General features: G+C 43.8%; 1 protein-coding gene across 1 annotated transcript in view; it reads left to right on the forward strand.

Moving 5' to 3' along the window:
• The window catches only part of LOC137325253 (coiled-coil domain-containing protein 159-like), a 42,856-nt gene extending 26,857 nt beyond the window's left edge, over window positions 1–15,999 (forward strand). Inside the window, exons 8-12 of the mRNA XM_067990126.1 lie at window positions 3,469–3,545; window positions 3,706–3,806; window positions 5,478–5,557; window positions 10,063–10,224; window positions 13,638–15,999. Of these exons, the coding sequence (XP_067846227.1) occupies window positions 3,469–3,545; window positions 3,706–3,806; window positions 5,478–5,557; window positions 10,063–10,224; window positions 13,638–13,777 (560 nt within the window). The 3' untranslated portion in view covers window positions 13,778–15,999. The remainder of the gene's footprint in view (window positions 1–3,468; window positions 3,546–3,705; window positions 3,807–5,477; window positions 5,558–10,062; window positions 10,225–13,637) is intronic.
• The last annotated feature ends 3,720 nt before the right edge of the window (window positions 16,000–19,719 follow it).

The raw sequence follows: 19,719 nt of genomic DNA on the forward strand, positions 1-19,719 counted from the left end.
GCTGGGTGATGTTTTGTGTCGTAGTGGGAGGGAACTGCCATTTTGTTCCTTGGCATTCTGCTGCCTTTAATCTGTGGGGGGTGGGGGGGGCACATGGTAAAATACATAACCAGGTGAGGAGGCTTGAATGAAGGGAAAGCAATCACCAGTCATAAGCCAGGTTTCTGCCTGTGGCAGGATATCAATTGAATCATCCAAAGTGAAGTTGTGGATGGCAAGAACTGTGTTTGCAAGGGAGCAAATGTTCTGGACTGTAATGGATGATTCGCTAGTGAGACTTGGGCGGGAGGCAGTGAGAAATGAAAGGAGGATTGAAGTGAGTTTAAAGATGGTTTACCGCCAGGGAATGAGCTGGTTGAGAGGTTTGCTGGGAGCATGAATTGAAGCTTCTGCAGTTGGTGCTCTGAGAGATCCAGACAAGGGTGGGCACAGCAGAGGATATAAAACATGGAGGAGATGGAGACCGTGAGCTCATCAAGAAGAGACTCGTGCTTGGAATGGTGGTAGGAGAAATGGTTAGATGGGGGCCAAGAGGTGCAAGTTGTTAAAGGAAAAAGGGGGAGTGAAGAGAGTAAGGGGAATTGGAGGCATGAAGAATAGGAGAGAACAGAGTAGGCTGGAGCGAGGCTGATAGAGAGGTGCTCAGCACTGGCATAGCCAATATACACTATTTAGTGAACGCAGGAGGAAAACTTAGCTTTTATAAATGGGAGGCAGAGAGTTAGACATAGCAAGGAATTCTATAGAGGAGGGCTGATGGGACTACCAGTGAACATTTCTTTGGACCTAGGCATGGACAATCTTATTAATCTTCTCCTTTCTACTGCACATAGAGAACAGCTCACTGAGGTTGAACTTACTGTGCTTCCTGCTGTTATAATCATTAGCTACATGGGTACTTGTTATCATTTTACAGATGTTGTGAATATATAAACACCTAAAATAGCAATATTCTCAATGTTCAAACATTTATACTGGCTACTCTTCTCTGATGCTAATGTAATGGACTCAGTATCTCTCACAATTCACTGACACTGGTATCATCTAATTTTAGAGAAATTTAACGAGCAGTTTCTTCAGTCTTGCAACAGTCTGATCGCTCTTACCATAGGTGGACCTCATGTCCCCTATGAACCAGAAGTTGCACCCCTACGGTTTTCTGTTCCTGTAGAGAACTTGTACTCCGTAGGACTCGCACAATCCTAGATCACTAGTGCTCACTGCATGGTATTTCTTTCCAAGTCACTCTGGAAGACAGTATTTAAATACACCATACTCGAGCTGGGCTCAGATTCCAAATTAACCAGATTTATTTATGAAAATCAGACAAGTAGGACACCTAAAGAATAGCACAACTTGTGTACAATGAAAGTAATAAATGGCTTGACCTTTTAAAATTACACTCTACTCCTGACAGTAATGAGTGTCGTCAGTCTCTCTGCCATTAGGCTGAAAGTAGTTCCAGCAATTGTTTTCGGTTTTATTTAGCCAGGTTCACCCTGGTTCCCAAGCTTTTATGATTTGGTGTCTATTTCTCGAGCCCTCCCATGCCAGAGGCTTAAATTTTCCAGCTCATAGGCTCCACGATGAATTCTAGACAGACGTGGAATAATGCATGGTGAAGTTACAGACTTAATCGCATAATATTTCCGCAGAATGTTCCATTTCCAGAATGAAAGGACCTCAGGACTTTGTTGTTTTCGCCTCCCATTGTCTTCCTGACTTAACACTAATACTGTTGGGAAATAAAAGACAAAAGCCATCCTTCGGATGGCACATGTGCTGGAACCAGTTGCCACCTTCAACCTTCCCCAGCCGTAGCGTTGCATTTCTACAGAACAGAATGTATTAATTTATATTTACTAGTCAATTTCCTGTAGTGTTACACATGGGAGTCAATATCAAGGGCACTTTTCAAGAGAGGAGAGGAGGGGGAAGGCAAAGGGAATGGGAGAGCATGAAGGGGACTGGGGACAGAGTGAGATGGAAGGGAAAGGCAGAGAGGATGAGGACTGGGGAGCATGATTGGATGAGGAAAGAACAAGAGGAGAGGAAAGGAGGCAGAGAGGGAAGGATGGAGGGGAGGAGGAAAAAAACGGAGAGGAATGAGTGAAAGGAAGGGACAGATAGAGGAACGAGAGAGAAGGAGGGGAGGGTGAAGGGGGAGAGAAAGGCAGCTGCTGTTTTGTGCCTTTAGTTGGGGGGAGGTTCCAGTTGTCATTTTATGTCTCTGTGGACGTGGTGCTGGTTGACGTGTTGTGTCTTAGTGGGGGGATCTGCCATTTTATTCCTTGATAGGGGAGTTGTTCTTGTCCACTAATCTTTTTCTGACCGGGGTGGCCGCTCCTTGTCTTAGCATATGTGGGTTTTAAAGTTCTTTGCCTGTTTTCTTTCTTCATTCTGTCTCTGTTTTCTGTGCTTCCCTTGTCTTCCATGCTGTGTTTCTTAGGTTGGTAAGCATTATTTTCCTTTTGTTTTCATGCTGCTTCACAATTTTTACACTGCATCATAAAACAATGTCTTCAGTTTCCAGGCTGCTGCCACGAGCACCTGCGAGTACCTCTTTGTTCCTGCAATTTTCTTTACTATTCCCTTCCCAATTCAAAACATTCTTCATTTTTTTGTGTTCTTCATTTTTTGTCCAGAGCCTTTTCATTTTTTTTTACCCTGCTTGCTTCAATGGGTGGGTTTCTTAATTTTCTTTTAGGTGGCCCTATCACGTACCGTTATGTTTATAGCGTCATCTACAGGCGCAATAATTTTGGAATGTGGAGACCACTCATTGTCTTTAGTATATATTAGATATGCACAAAGCCTCTTTCTACCTAATATACAGTGACAATACCATAGAATCTGTCACGTTACATTAAGAAACTTGCATAGGCCTGACTGATGTCAATCAACCATGCTGCCACGTGTATTGCTGTACAGGTTCCTTTTTGCCATATTAAAATTCAAAAATAAAATGTTTCACCAAATACTCTCCCTGTCCTGGGACTCCATAGAATGATATCGCACAGAAGGAGGCTGTTCAGTCCATCGTGCCTATGCCAGCTCTTTGAAACAGCTATCCAATTAGTCCCATTCTCTTGCCCTTTCCACATAGCCCTGCAAATTTTTCCCCCATCAAGTATTTATCCAATTCCCTTTTGAAAGTTATTATTGAATCTGCTTCCACCACCCTTTCAGGCAGTGCATTCTAGATCATAACAACTCGCTGCGTAAAAAAAATTCTCCTCATCTCGCCTCTGGTTCTTTTGTCAGTTGATATGACATGATAATAACCTATATATTTTTTTCAAAATTATGATTTGTAAATTTTGTTTGAAAATCATGTTGTTGGAAATGCTATCAGCAATTCTTAGTTCAGAAAGGGAATAGGCCTTTTAAACAAAGTTCTTCTGATGTCAATTTTATTATTTAATAAATGTTACCTGACTATAATTAAATTACTTATGTATTTATTAGGGAGACAAGAGGAGGAACTGCTGAACCAGATTTCTGATACAAAGGAACTTAGGCGATTACATGAGAAAAATAGTAAGGTAGATCACTGCATTACAAATTAAGGCTGTTTTGTTTTATTTGAAATGTCTTATTTAGCATTCTACTTTTGGTAATACCACAGTCATGAAAGGCGCTATATATAAATGCAAGCTATTTATATACATTATATTTACTTGCTGACTTTTTTTTTTCTCATAGGTTCTGGGAGAAATGATGAATAAATATCAATCTCAGTTTCTGGACTCTAGCAGATCAGTTCATGAACGGGACTATGCAGAACTGGAACTTGCACACATCAAGTGGGTGGCATTTACTCAAAGATATTTAATCTTCTGCTCAATTATATATGTTTATATAATGACCCACAGCTGCTGAAGGTTTGCTAAATATTGCACTGTTACACTTAGTACTGATGGGTAGCTCATAGCAGATGGATTGCATACCTCTCAACAGAACCCATCCTCCATGGTTACTCTGAATTGGAAATGTCTGTCATGCAATTCCACGATCAGCCATTAGGATCACAAGATAATTTTGAATGACTACCATTCAGCCATCTTTTGCATAACTCTAACTTCTATCACTAGGGGTCCGTCTTGTGACTCTTCTCAGCACTGCTTGTGACCAGAACTGGACACAGTACGCAAGGTGTGGTTCAACCAGAGCATTATACAATTTCATCATGAATTTATCTGACTTTTTAAAAATTATTAATTCTTGGGATGTGGGCGTCATTGGCAAGGCCTGCGTTTATTGCCCATTCCTAGTTGCCCTTGAGAAGGTGGTGGTGGGCCTTTTTGACCCATATGGTGAAGGTGCGTGCACAATGCTGTTTAGGGAGTTCTAGGATTTTGATCCAGCGATAATGAAGGAATGGTGATATATGTCCTAAGTCAGGATGGTGTGGGGCCTGGAGGCAGAACTTGGGGATGATGGTATTTCCATGCACTTGCTGCCCTTTTCCTTCTAGTTGGTGGTGTGCTGCCGAAGAAGCCTTGGCAAGTTGCTGCAGTGAATCCTGAAAAGTGCACATTGCAGCTAAGGTACGCTAGTGATGGAGGGGTTGGACATTTAGGCTAGTAGATGAAGTGCCGATCAAGGAGACAGGTTTTTCCTGGATGATGTTGAGCTTCTTGAGTGTTGTTGCAGTTACACCTATCCAGGTAATTGGGAAGTATTCTATCACACTCCTGACTTGTGCCTTGTAGATGGTCAAGAGGCTTTGGGGAGTCAGGAAGTGAGCTACTCGCCGCAGAATACCCATCCTCTGTACTGATCTAGTAGCTACGGCATTCATGTGGCTAGTCCAGTTGAGTTTGTGGTCAATGGTTATCCCCAGGATGATGTTGGTGGAGGACTCGGCAATGGTAGTACCATTGAATGTCAAACAGAGGTGGTTATGCTTTCTGTTATTGGAGATGGCAATTTCCTGGCACTTGTATGGCATGAATGTTGCTTGCCACTTACCAGTCCAAACCTGGATGTTGTCCAGGTCTGCTGCATATGGGCATGGACTGCTTCATTATCTGAGGAATTGCAAATGGAGCTGGACACTGTCCTGGGGCTAAGATGATTGGCCTCCACAACCACAACCATAGCCATTTTCCTTTGCGCCAGGTATGATTCAGCCACTGGAGAGTTTTCCTCTTGAATCCCATTGACCTTCTAGAAGGTAATCTCACTTAGAGATCTATATGACTTCATTGATCGCTCAAGCGGAACACAAACAGGTTTGTCATCTGAAATCCAGAATGAAATGACAGTATTTTCATAGCAGTCACTCCCCATCTATCCATTATTTTCTGTAATATCTATAGGGCAGTCACTGAAGAATTGAATCTGAACAAAGCTACAAATTTAATCTGCAGTCGATTACTAAAATATAGTCCTACCCTATTTATTACATAAGGACAGTGTTCCACTGCACCTAAAATAATAATTTCCATATTTTAACTGCTAATTCTTTCTAGATCTGCAGTTGCTGGTTTGAAGGAACAACTGAGAAACATCCATCTAGCTGACAACCAGACCAGTACACCATCAAAACCAGGTGTGTACAAGCTACGTAGAATTGCATAGAATGTACAGCACAGAAACAGGTCTATGCCGGTGTTAACGTTCCACACGAGCCTCCTCCCTCCCTACTTCATCTAACCCTGTCAGCATATTCTATTCCTTTCTCCCTCGTGTTTATCTAGCTTCCCCTTAAATGCTGCTGCTTAATGTGCAAGAAAACCTGGTTTGCATTACAACCAAGTTCTTTCGCTTCATTGTAACTGCTCCCATTGGGTTCTTATTACTTAGCCCTAGCCCTGAACCCACGTCTTTCTCTAGTTTCTCTCCTGTTGACCCTCGTGCTCTCTGCGAGCTCATCTTGTCAATGAGCCCCACCTCCTACTCCCTTTACCCCATTCCTACTGAACTGCTGACCACCCAACTTCCCTTCCCAACTGACTTTGTAAATGATTCCCTCTCCTCAGGTACTGTCCTCCTCCCTTTCAAAACCGCTGTTATCAAAATCCCTCCCTCAGAAAACTCACCTTTAACCGCTCTGTCCTTGCAAACTAACAGACCTTCAACCACCCTTTTCTCTCAAGTCCTTGAACGTGTTGTCACCTCCCAAATCCATGCGCATCTTTCTTGCGGCTCCATGTTTGAATCTCTCCAATTAAGATTCCATTCCTTGCCACATCAGTAAAACATCTCTAATTAATGTCACAAATGACATCTTCTGTGACCATGGTACATTGTCCATCCTCGTCTTTCTCAACCTCTCTGCAGCCTTTGACATGGTTGACCACACCATCCTCCTCCAGCGTTTCCCCTCCATTGTCCAGTTCCGTGGGACAGCCCAGCATGGATCCACTCTGCATCATTACCTGGGCATCTCCAGTAATGGCTTCTTTTCCCACCTCTGCACCATTACCTCTGGAGCCTCTCAAGTTGTCTATCCTTGGCCCCCTCCTCTTGCTCATCTCCATGCTACCCCGTTGGCAACATGATGTGCAGACACGGTGTCAGGTTCCACATGTACACTGACAACACCAAACTACCTCGCCACCACTTCTCTTGGCCCTTCCACAGCCTCTGTACTGCTTGTCCGATATCCAGTTCTGGATGAGCTGCAATTTCCCGCAGTTAAACATTGGGATGACCAAAGCCATTGCCTTGGGCCCAGGCCACAAACTCCATACCCTTGCCACCAATTCCACCCCCTTCTCTGGCCACTGTTTCAGGTCGAACCAGACTGTTCGTAATCTTGGTGTCCTATTTGATCCCGAGCTGAGCTTCCGACCCCATACTCTCCATCATAAAGACTGCCCTCATTCACTTCCGTAACATTGCCCGTCTCCATCCCTGCCTCAGCCCACCTGCGGCTGAAACCCTCATCCATACCTTTGTCACATCTAGATTTGACTGTTCCAATGGCCTCCTGGCCATCCTCCCATCCTGCACCCCCCATAAACTTCAGTTCATCCAAAACTCTGCTGCCGGTTTCCTATCCCACACCAAATCCCAACACCCGTGTTCGTTGACCTACATTGGTTTCGGGTCTCACAACACTTCAAATTTAAAATTCTCATTCTTGTGTTAAAATCCCTTCATGGCCTTGCCTCTCCCTATCTCTGTAATCTTTTCCAGCCCTACAAGTCTCCTAGAACTCTGCGTTCCTCCAACTCTGGCCTCTTGTGCAACCCCCACACCCTTTGCCTCACCATTGGAGGATGTTCCTTCAGCCCGCGCTCTAAACCTTGTTGCCTCATGGGTTTGGGAGTAATATATTAGCATGGATAAGAGGATTGGTTAACGGACAGAAAACAGAGAGTAAGAATAAATGGGTCATTTTCAGGTTGGCAGGCTGTAACTAGTGGGGTGCCACAAGGATCGGTGCTTGGGCCTCAGCTATTTACAATCTATATTAATGATTTAGATGAAGGGACCAAGTGTAATGTATCCAAGTTTGCTGACGATACAATGCTAGGTGGGAAAGTATGCTGTGAGGAGAATACAGTGTCTGCAAAGGGATATAGACTGGTTAAGTGAGTGGGCAAGAAGGTGGCAGATGGAGTATATTGTGGGGAAATGTGAGGTTATTCACTTTGATAGGAAGAATAGAAAAACAGAATATTTTTTACTTGGTGAGAAACTATTAAATGTTGGTGTTCAGAGAGATTTGGGTGTCCTTCTCCACCAAACACAGAAAGTTAACATGCAGGTACAACAAGCAATTAGGACGGCAAATGGTATGTTGGCCCTTGTTGCAAGGGGATTGGAGTACAAGAATAAGAAAGTCTTGCTACAATTGTATAGGGCTTTGGTAAGACCACACCTGGATTACTGTGCACAGTTTTGGTCTCCTTACCTAAGGAAGGATATACTTGTCTCAGAGGCGGAGCAACGAAGGTTCACCAGATTGATTCCTGGGATGAGAGGGTTGTCCTATGAGGAGAGATTGAGAAAAATGGGCCTATATTCTCTGGAATTTAGAAGAATGAGAGGTGACCTCATTGAAACATATAAGATTCTGAGGGAGCTTGACAGGTAGATGCGGAGAGGCTGTTTCCCCTTGCTGGAGAGTTTAGAACTAGGGGGCATAGTCTCAGGCTAAGGGGTAGGAGATTTAGGACTGAGATGAGGATGAATTTCTTCACGCAGAGGGTGGTGAACCTTTGGAATTCTCTACCCCAGAGGGCTGTGGATGCTCGGTCGTTGAGTATATTCAAGACTGAGAACGATAGATTTTTGGGAATCAAGGGATATGGGGATCGGGCGGGAAAGTGGATTTGAGGTCGAAGATCAGCCATGATCTTATTGAATGGTGGAGCAGGCTCGAGGGGCCATATGGCCTACTCCTGCTCCTGTTTCTTATGTTCTTATGTTAAAAATTCAATCAAGTTAGTGAGACACGACCTTCTCTTAACAAATCCATGCTGACTGTCCTTGATCAACCCGTACCTTTCTCAATGTTGATGATATCAGCACTCTCTAAATAATAAAAACTATGAATTTGCTATTTATTTCTTATGTTCTTTCCACCTGCCACTTGTCCTTTAAGACTCTTCTTAAAACCTACCTCTTTGACCAAGCTTTTGATTGTTGTTTGTTTATACTTCTGTGAAGCACCTCAGAACGTTTTTCTATGTTAAAGGTGCTAAATAAATGCAAGTTGTTGTTGTTCAGCAGATTTGTTGTCTCAAGACTGATAACATACATCCAATCTCTACCATGGAGTATTTGTATTTGCCGTATCCTGAGGCTGTTATGTAGGGTTCTAGCTCCAGTGATAAGATCACTCACTGGAAACTCCACCTCCTTCCTACCACTTTAGGGCTGCATATAGTGACACCACTTTTCCTGGCCAGAATGGAGTTGATTGACAGGGCAATTATCTAATCACGCCTGGAAATTACACTGCTGTATGTGACTGGGATTGATTTTATGCACATAATTTGTATTATGTAACTATCCTCCACTCATTGCATTTTGCGGCAGAAATAACCCTGCTTTATCGGGAGAAGTTGCTGTAGTTTCAGTCATGAGTTCTGTTTGCTATAGTTCGTAGAGATTCTTTTTAAATAGACTGTATTTGCTGAGTAAATAAAATGCTGTAAGTCCTGCCATAAATCCCGCCCCACCTCCAACTCATTGGCTGACAGTGATGTCAGTTGACACTCTGCCACTTTAAGCCCTGTAGAAATGACTTTCTGTTGGCTCTCTCACTGACTCAATAGGTAATTACACCATGTGGTACTGAGCCATACAGACCAGGAGGATCTTTGGTTTAATCCCTACTCACTGAGTTAACCATTCTCAGTCAAGTCAACATGGAGGGACTTCAATTGGGCTCAGGGTCAGGATTTGAATTATTGATTACTATCCAGTGACCCCTACTGCAAGTATGTGTTTGGATATTGGTAGAAGGCTCAGCTATGGTGCTTATCACAGTTAAATAGCTTGCCAACACTGTATAGTCTCACTTGTGCACGAAAAGTGAGATAGTAGAGGAGTGAAATGCCTAGAGAACCATATCCTAACATAAGTCTCTGCCTTCCGGGGAAATTGGGGGTATCATTTTTTTCCAATAATAATTACATGGGAGTGATTAAAACAAAATAATCTTATTTAGAGGTTCAGATGGCTGCATAAGTGAAGCTTTAAATATCATCCAAAACTCTTGACATAATTTGTACATTATAATACATAACACATCTAGGTGTTTGTAAAGTTGGAGTAAAGGAGATACTTTAAATTTAAAGGTTATTTCTCCTTGGAAACCCACCATTTCAGCTCTATACGATCACTAAAGTATCATTCAGGAGACACATGTGCTGGTCCTCACAACAAGTTGCTTTCCAGTCCTGGATACTGAACGGAGTGACATTGCTATTGGACTGGGGACAATTAGTCCAAAGTGAGGACCTCCCCAGCCAGAATTTGATTATTTTTGGTGTTGTAGCATTATCTTAGCTGCTTTACAAGTAAAGATGCAAAATAGTTTAGACAATCAGAAGTTGATTTTCATTTTACTAAGACATGCCATGTTCTTCATTTCAGATACAAGAAAACAGTACCGAAAGAAGAAGAAACACAATACCCAGTCACCAAATGAAGATTCTGACTCCAATCTAAGTTGCACACTCAGTCTGGTAGACATTAGCTCAGATGATGACTTTTCTTCATTGCAAGATCTTGATTTAGATCCACCAAGTAAAAAAGGTAAAGTCTGGAAATCAGTTGGTTGTAAATGCTGGCTGAACAACCCAGTTGCTGTAATGGCAGATCATTAGACTCAATTCAAATCTTATTCTCCTTAATGGACTTGTTCTGCTAGCTCACAGCATGGAGTACTTTATGGGCCAAAGCTGCCGGTATCTTGGGGGGGGGGGGGGGGGGAAAGACGAGGAAAAGACAGAACAATGCCAGCAGTGGCTGTAGAGAATTTCATGCCTGATCCTGCCACCCAGTAGGTGAAGCATGGGGATTTTTTTTATTTTAAAAGGAATAGTCAATGATGAAATTAAATTTTCACCACACGAACAAATATTCACTTTTTGGCAGTTACCTTAAGATACGAGACTTTTTTTTATTTGTTCATGGGATGTGGGCGTCGCTGGCGAGGCCGGCATTTATTGCCCATCCCTAATTGCCCTTGAGAAGGTGGTGGTGAGCTGCCTTCTTGAACCGCTGCAGTCCGTGTAGTGAAGATTCTCCCAGTGCTGTTAGGGAGTTCCAGGATTTTGACCCAGCGACGATGAAGGAACAGCGATATATTTCCAAGTCGGGACAGTGTGTGACTTGGAGGAGAACGTGCAGGTGGTGGTGTTCCCATGTGCCTGCTGCCCTTGTCCTACTGGGTGGTAGAGGTCGCGGGTTTGGGAGGTGCTGTCGAAGAAGCCTTGGCGAGGTGCTGCATTGCATCCTGTGGATGGTACACACTGCAGCCACTGTGCGCCGTTGGTGAAGGGAGTGAATGTTTAGGGTGGTGGATGGGGTGCCAATCAAGCGGGCTGCTTTGTCCTGGATGGTGTCGAGCTTCTTGAATGTTGTTGGAGCTGCACTCGTCCATCACAAGAAAGTTTACATTCTCCAGTAACTAAATTATATCTGCAGAGCTTGAATTGTTCATCAAGTTGTATCACCCATGTACTTTTTGAATAACCAAAGTTGTCAGTGGAGAAAACTCATAGGGATTCTGTCCTCTTAAAATATTAGTTTAATATACATTTTTGTTGTATTTTCCCCAAATATTACAAATATCATGATTGCCTCATAATTTATTTTTCACATATATCCAGCAACATTTGCACACCCGCATTAATATCCCCTCTTCTACTACATTCCTCAAAGTTTACTTTTCCAATCTTCTCTTCTGTAGTTTCCCTTTGATGCTTCTCTGAAACTTCTATCCACAGCGCACTGATAATGGGAATGGTGTCCAAAACTATGATCAAGACATTCAAGTTCACATTCATCATCCTATTCTGTTTCCTTTCAAACTTTTGTGAGAGCTGCTCTGAGTAACATTGAAAACATGCTCATACATTGGATATAGGTTTTGAAATGTATAACAACTGTTGGCTACATGTAGAAACAGAACTTGAGAGTCGTACATATTTCAGCACAAACTGAAAATCACAATACAAACAGCATTAAGATGTTGTAGGGAATGAGAAATTCATATTTGTGCAATAGGCATGCAGTATGCTTCTAAATTTATAATTAAAGTATATTGCTATGCGTTAATAAAGGGAATTTACCCAATGATAAGTTGGCCTATTCAAAAAGTATGTGCAGCATAATGAATGAATGAAAGGCCTGTGCACTAAGCCATTGCACCGCCCAGCCTCTTCATTTTAACTTTTTTAATTGTATTTTAATTCAGAATCTGCCTCAGCTTCCAGCATTGTCACATAATTCCCTAGCACAAAATGTTAAGATTCTAATATGATACGTGGAACAGCAGTTCCAACACTTTTTCTGCCTAACAGCTTAGCTCTGTTATGCAACTTTCCTGTCAGATATTGATGTTTGATTTTTCATATTCACGAATGTCTGGATGAACAGGAGATCTGGAGCAATGAAGGCACGTATAAACTTCCACACACGGGTTTTTCTTGTTCTAATAATGAGTCTTTTTGTGAGGATAAAAGAACACAAAGACTAAGCAGAAGGATATGAAAACAACACCTTGTACTTCTAAAATAGAAAATATTCCAAGGCACTTTACAGAGGAGGAAAGTAAAAATGAAAGGGACGAATGCAGAGCCGTCGTGGGAGAGTTAAGAGAGACGAGCGAAAGCTTTGACAAATAGATGGGTTTTAAGAATTTTTTTTTAAAAGGTGGAGAAAGCAGTAGAGGCAGAGTAGCTTAATGTGGAAGTTTCAGAGAAGTGAGTTAAGGTGATCGAAGGCTCTGTCACAAATGTAATTAAACATTCCAAAAATATTTTAAAAGTGAAAATAACCAGACACTGAATAGTTGTTGGAGAAGCGTGAGGGGTGATGAATTAAGGCATGATCAAAAATATAAGTTTTAAAGAGTTTTTTGAAGGGGTGGGGGGCGGGGGGGGGGGGGGGGAAATGGAGGTAGCAAGGTTGCAGGGGCTTAGGAAAAACATTTCAGAATGCGAGGCTGAGATACCTGAAGGCTGTGCGGCCGAAGGTATTTGTGGAAGGAGAATTGGAAAGGAGGCCAGGATTTGAAGAGTAGATGGGATGTGCAGGGATATAGGGCTGAAGGAGATTGTAGAAGTAGGGAAGGACAAGGCTGTGATGGCACTTGCAGATGAGGACAAGGATTTTGAAATCAAATGTGTTGGAAGAAGCTGCTAGTGAAGGTTGGTGAGGAAAGGTGTGTTAGGAGAGTGGATTACCAATACATGAGGAACCTACTATATACTGTACCTCAATTAGGCCAGTCAACTAACCAACTGAAAAGACAGAAAACCATACGTTTGCTTCCACGGTCACAGTAAACTAAGGCAGAATGGTTTAGGGAATAAAACTGTAACAAAACTATTGGAATGGGAGGGGATGACCATCAGGAACTTCCTGACGTTCTAAAGTCCAGATGGTGAGATATGTGGCCCTAAAACTTGTTCGTTCAGTGGATCTGATGATGCCATTAGAATTCTGCTAGTAAGCATTGTTAAATTCAAATCCTACATTGGTCAGTAATTATGTTTTTGCATTACTATAAAGATGTTTTGGTCTGACCCATTATTTCCCTTAAGTTTCTTTTCCCCCTTCCCCTTTATTAATTTAATGCAACCTACTTATCATTGCACTTATAATGAAATTGAATAGTACAAATGTTCCATGGTTTCTCAGCTGTTTGTACTTCATGTATCCAGTAGGTCTATGATAATTTTATGAACTGGATCAGATTGGGTCTATCCTTTCTCTGCTTTTTTGCAGAGGATGGGAGATGAAGGAATAAGTGAAAACATGTAACTTGCAGAATAGAGAGCTGCTTTGTTTTTCAACTTACCTAAAGCTGGAAAGTAATTTTCCCCATGTAAGTTGTCAAGTGGGAAGTTTTTAAAATAATTTCCTGTTCAAAAAGCAGTACCAGCTTGCACCAGTGAATGTTGTTAATGAATTCAAAGTAATATTTTGTTCCAATGCAGGTGCCAGGTATAGCTCTGCCTTGTGCACGGAGGAGAGAGAAAAAGAACCAAGAACAAATCATTCAGATGAAGATGTCAGCGTGGACTTAGGAGGGTTATCTGATAGCCCACCTGAACTAAATCTCAGTGACCTGTCCTGACTATTGGAGTCTCCAAAAACTGGATCCTTGCAGAGGGACATTTCTGCATCTTCTCTCATGAATGCCCCATTTACATTTTCAAAGTTATACTCCTTATTAAGTTAATATAACTGCATGGAAACCAATGTCTTGGCCTACTGAATATTCTGAATCAAAACTATTTAGTTAAAAGGCAGGGGGTTTTATTCTTAGTGCTCTGACAGTCATATTCACACACTTTAGCTAGACTTAATCTAGGGTATAGGGCAACTTTGAGTGTGCTTTTATGGGTTATATTGATGCTGCTAGACCAATGATAATTAACATTTTAGTATCCCTAATTCTAGTCCTTTTCTGATCATTTAAAAACAAAAATCAGTTAGATGTGTGATGGCACTGCTCTACTTACTGATGACCATACTATTAAAACCAACAATCATAATTGACATTAATTTAGAATTTATGAAATTGAGACAGTGGTAGATGAAGATTGTGGAGCTGTTCCATAACAATAATGTGATTATCTATCCAGTGATCTCTCAATCTAAGCTATGCTATTGTGAAAGATGCTGAACGACAGGTACATGCTTCCCATAGCCAGGAAATAATCAGTGACCTTGGGCTGCTCCTGCCTATCTTGTTGCAGAGGTATAAATGTCCGAAAATAGGTTGATGAGTTACAAGTTTTCGCTTGTGAACTAAAGAAGAAACATGGGGTTCAGACTCAGCATCACAGTTTGGTAAGATAGTGGAGTTGGTTATCATTAGGGAAATGCTAAGATTTATACAGCTGTTCTCCCAACAATTCCACACTACACGATTAGAAAGAAATGAGAGATTAATTAAGGTAAACTATTTGTTGAAAGACAGAAACTCAGAATTAGTTTCAATATTTGCATTCATCTATTACTGCTGTGTGCTGAGTTTCTTCTGACTATTGATGAGTTTGTTTGAAGAGAAATAGAAGCTTCATACTAGTTGATCTCTTGTGGTGTTGCATGAGAGAAGTCAAAAAGCGTACTCTTTGATTTTTATTAGCATCCATGCCAGCGTACTAGAGCCTAAAAAGAAAGGTCAAACTGTGAGGCACAGCAGGCTACCAGCTGCGTGTTATTTGGGATGGGGACAGCAGGGTCTTGAATGAGTGAGCAGCCAAAGTCATGGGTGGCGAGCAACAGGCATTCAAATGGATGAATGGCCATTGGCAATAAGTAGTGGAACATTGAATGAGAGACAGTATTTGTTTAAAAACATTTTTTTTTAACAATATATAAATGGGTGGGGAGTAGCAGCTGCAGGAAACAGGTTGAGAGATCAGGCGTCATGCTTTTTTATTATTATTCGTTCATGGGATGTGGGCGTCGCTGGCGAGGCCGGCATTTATTGCCCATCCCTAATTGCCCTTGAGAAGATGGTGGTGAGGTGCCTTCTTGAAGCACTGCAGTCCGTGTGGTGAAGGTTCTCCCAGAGTGCTGTTAGGGAGTTCCAGGATTTTGACCCAGCGACGATGAAGGAACGGCGATATATTTTCAAGTCGGGATGGTATGTGACTTGGAGGGGAACGTGCAGGTGGTGTTGTTCCCATATACCTGCTGCTCTTGTCCTTCTAGATGGTAGAGGTTGCGGGTTTGGGAGGTGCTGTCGAAGAAGCCTTGGCGAGTTGCTGCAGTGCATCCTGTGGATGGTACACACTGCAGCCACTGTGCGCCGGTGGTGAAGGGAGTGCCAATCAAGCGGGCTGCTTTGTCCTGGATGGTGTCGAGCTTCTTGAGTGTTGTTGGAGCTGCACTCATCCAGGCAAGTGGAGAGTATTCCATCACACTCCTGACTTGTGCCTTGTAGATGATGGAAAGGCTTTAGGGAGTTAGGAGGTGAGTCACTCACCGCAGAATACCCAGCCTCTGACCTGCTCTTGTAGCCACAGTATTTATATGGCTGGTCCAGTTAAATTTCTGGTCAATGGTGACCCCCAGGATGTTGATGGTGGGGGATTCGGAGGTGGTTAGACTCACTCTCTTGTTGGAGATGGTCATTGCCTGGCACGAATGTTACTTGCCACTTATCAGTCCAAGCCTGGATGTTGTCCAGGTCTTGCTACATGCGGGCACAGACTGCTTCATTATCTGAGCGGATGCGAATGCGAATGGAACTGAACACTGTGCAATCATCAGCGAACATCCCCATTACTGACCTTATGATGGATGTAAAGAATCTTACAACACCAGGTTATAGTCCAACAATTTTATTTGAAAATCGCAAGCTTTCGGTGATTATCTCCTTCGTCAGGTGAGCGTGGGACTCCTTGAACGTTTCGCATTTATAGTCAGAGAACAATGCCTGGTGATTACAGATAATCTTTCCAATTGCCCGTTGTCACGGCAATCAAAGTGTTCAAACAGAGAGGTGTTACCTACAGGACCACCGAATATGCAAATGGCCAGAACACAAGACAGAGAGAGAGAGGGAGAAACATCCGAAAGGAAGAGAAAGACAGAGAATGACCCGTTGTATTAAAAACAGATAACCTTTATTCGCTGGTGGGGTTACGTGTAGCGTGACATGAACCCAAGATCCCGGTTGAGGCCATCCTCATGGGTGTGGAACTTGGCTATCAATTTCTGCTCGACGATTTTGCGTTGTCGTGTGTCTCGAAGGCCGCCTTGGAGAACGCTTACCCGAAGATCGGTGGCTGAATGTCCTTGACTGCTGAAGTGTTCCCCAACTGGGAGGGAACCCTCCTGTCTGGCGATTGTTGTGCGGTGTCCGTTCATCCGTTGTCGCGGTGTCTGCATGGTCTCGCCAATGTACCATGCTCCGGGGCATCCTTTCCTGCAACGTATGAGGTAGACAATGTTGGCCGAGTCACAAGAGTATGAACCATGTACCTGGTGGGTGGTGTCCTCTCGTGAGATGGTGGTATCTGTGTTGATGATCTGGCATGTCTTGCAGAGGTTGCCGTGGCAGGGTTGTGTGGTGTCGTGGATGCTGTTCTCCTGAAAGCTGGGTAATTTGCTGCGAACGATGGTCTGTTTGAGGTTGGGTGGCTGTTTTGAAGGCGAGTAGTGGAGGTGTGGGGATGGCCTTAGCGAGGTGTTCGTCGTCATTGATGACATGTTGAAGGCTGCGGAGAACATGGCGTAGTTTCTCCGCTCCGGGGAAGTACTGGACGACGAAGGGTACTCTGTTGGTTGCGTCCCGTGTTAGTCTTCTGAGGAGGTCGATGTGATTTTTCGCTGTGGCCCGTCTGAACTGTCGATCGACGAGTCGAGCATCATATCCCGTTCTTATGAGGGCGTCTTTCAGCGTCCGTAGGTGTCCATTGCGTTCCTCCTCGTCTGAGCAGATCCTATGTATTCGCAGGGCCTGTCCATAGGGGATGGCCTCTTTGACGTGGTTAGGGTGGAAGCTGGAAAAGTGGAGCATCGTGAGGTTGTCTGTGGGCTTGCGGTAGAGTGAGGTGCTGAGGTGCCCGTCTTTGATGGGAGATTCGTGTGTCCAAGAAAGAAACCGATTCTGAGGAGTAGTCCATGGTGAGCTTGATGGTGGGATGGAACTTGTTGATGTTATCGTGTAGTCTCTTCAGGTGATTCTTCGCGGTGGGTCCATAGAAAGAAAATGTCGTCGATGTATCTGGTGTATTGCGTTGGTTGGAGGTCCTGTGCAGTGAAGAAGTCCTGCTCGAACTTGTGCATGAAAATGTTGGTGTATTGGGGTGCGAATTTGGTCCCCATGGCTGTTCCGTGTGGCCTTGACAACGGGCAGTTGGAAAGATTATCTGTAATCACCAGGTATTGTTCTCTGACTATAAATGCGAAACGTTCAAGGAGTCCCACGCTCACCTGACGAAGGAGATAATCTCCGAAAGCTTGTGATTTTCAAATAAAATTGTTGGACTATAACCTGGTGTTGTAAGATTCTTTACATTTGTCAACCCCAGTCCATCACCGGCATCTCCACATTATGATGGAGGGAAGGTCATTGATGAAGCAGCTGAAGATGGTTGGGCCTAGGGCACTGCCTTGAGGAACTCCTGCAGCAATGTCCTGGGGCTGAGATGATTGGCCTCCAACAACTATTACCATCTTCCTTTGTGCTAGGTATGACTCTAGCCACTGGAGAGCTTTCCAACTGATTCCCATTGACTTCAATTTTACTAGGGCTCCTTGGTGCCACACTTGGTCAAATGCTGCCTTGATGTCAAGGGCAGTCACTCTCACCTCACCTCTGGAATTCAGCTCTTTTGTCCATGTTTGGACCAAGGCTGTAATGAGGTCTGGAGCAGAGTGGTCCTGGCGGAACCCAAACTGAGCATCGGTGAGCAGGTTATTGGTAAGTGCCGCTTGGTGGCACTGTCGACGACACCTTCCATCACTTTGCTGATGATCGAGAGTAGACTGATGGGGCAGTAATTAGCTGGATTGGATTTGTCCTGCTTTTTGTGGACAGGACATACCTGGGCAATTTTCCACATTGTCAGGTAGATGCCAGTGTTGTAGCTGTATTGGAACAGCTTGGCTAGAGGCGCAGCTAGTTCTGGAGCACAAGTCTTCAGCACTGCAGCCGGGATGTTGTCGAGGCCCATAGCCTTTGCTGTATCCAGTGCACTCAGCCGTTTCTTGATATCACGTGGAGTGAATCGAATTGGCTGAAGACTGGCTTCTGTGATGGTGGGGATATCGGGAGGAGGCAGAGATGGATCATCCACTCGGCACTTCTGGCTGAAGATGGTTGCAAACGCTTCAGCCTGGTCTTTTGCACTCACGTGCTGGACTCCGCTATTGTTGAGGATGGGGATGTTTGCAGAGCCTCCTCCTCCCGTTAGTTGTTTAATTGTCCACCACCATTCACAACTGGATGTGGCAGGACTGCAGAGCTTTGATCTGATCCGTTGGTTGTGGAATCGCTTAGCTCTGTCTATAGCATGTTGCTTCCGCTGTTTAGCATGCATGTAGTCCTGAGTTGTAACTTCACCAGGTTGGCACCTCTTTTTTTTTTTAGGTACGCCTGGTGCTGCTCCTGGCATGCTCTTCTACACTCCTCATTGAACCAGAGTTGATCCCCTGGCTTGTTGGTAATGGTAGAGTGAGGAATATGCCAGGCCATGAGGTTACAGATTGTGGTGGAATACAATTCTGCTGCTGCTGATGGCCCACAGTGCCTCATGAATGCACCAGTTTTGAGCTGCTAGATCTGTTCTGAATCTATCCCATTTAGCACGGTGGTAGTGCCACACAACACGTTGGACGGTGTCCTCAGTGCGAAGATTGGACTTCATCTCCACAAGGACTGTGCAGTGGTCACTCCTACCAATACTGTCATGATGTGGAGATGCCGGTGATGGACTGAGGTTGACAATTGTAAACAATTTTACAACACCAAGTTATAGTCCAGCAATTTTATTTTAAATTCACAAGCTTTCGGAGGCTACCTCCTTCCTCAGGTGAACGATGTGGAAATTTCCACATCGTTCACCTGAGGAAGGAGGTAGCCTCCGAAAGCTTGTGAATTTAAAATAAAATTGCTGGACTATAACTTGGTGTTGTAAAATTGTTTACAATACTGTCATGGACAGATGCATCTGCGACAGGTAGATTGGTGAGGACGAGGTCAAATAAGTTTTTCCCTCGTGTTGGTTCGCTCACCACCTGCCGCAGGCCCAGTCTGGCAGCTATGTCCTTCAGGGCTCAGTCAGTGGTGGTGCTACCGAGCCACTCTTGGTGATGGACATTGAAGTCCCCCACCCAGAGTACATTCCGTGCCCTTGCTACCATGTGCTTCCTCCAAGTGGTGGTTAACATGGAGGAGGACTGATTCATCAGCTGAGGGAGGTGGTAATCAGCAGGAGGCTTCCTTGCCCATGTTTGACCTGATGCCATGAGATTTCATGGGGTCCAGAGTCAATGTTGAGGACTCCCAGGGCCACCCCCTCCTGACTACTAACCTGTATAAAAAGGGGTGAAGAG

Source organism: Heptranchias perlo, chromosome 9 (assembly GCF_035084215.1).
Source record: "Heptranchias perlo isolate sHepPer1 chromosome 9, sHepPer1.hap1, whole genome shotgun sequence".
Taxonomy (NCBI): domain Eukaryota; kingdom Metazoa; phylum Chordata; class Chondrichthyes; order Hexanchiformes; family Hexanchidae; genus Heptranchias; species Heptranchias perlo.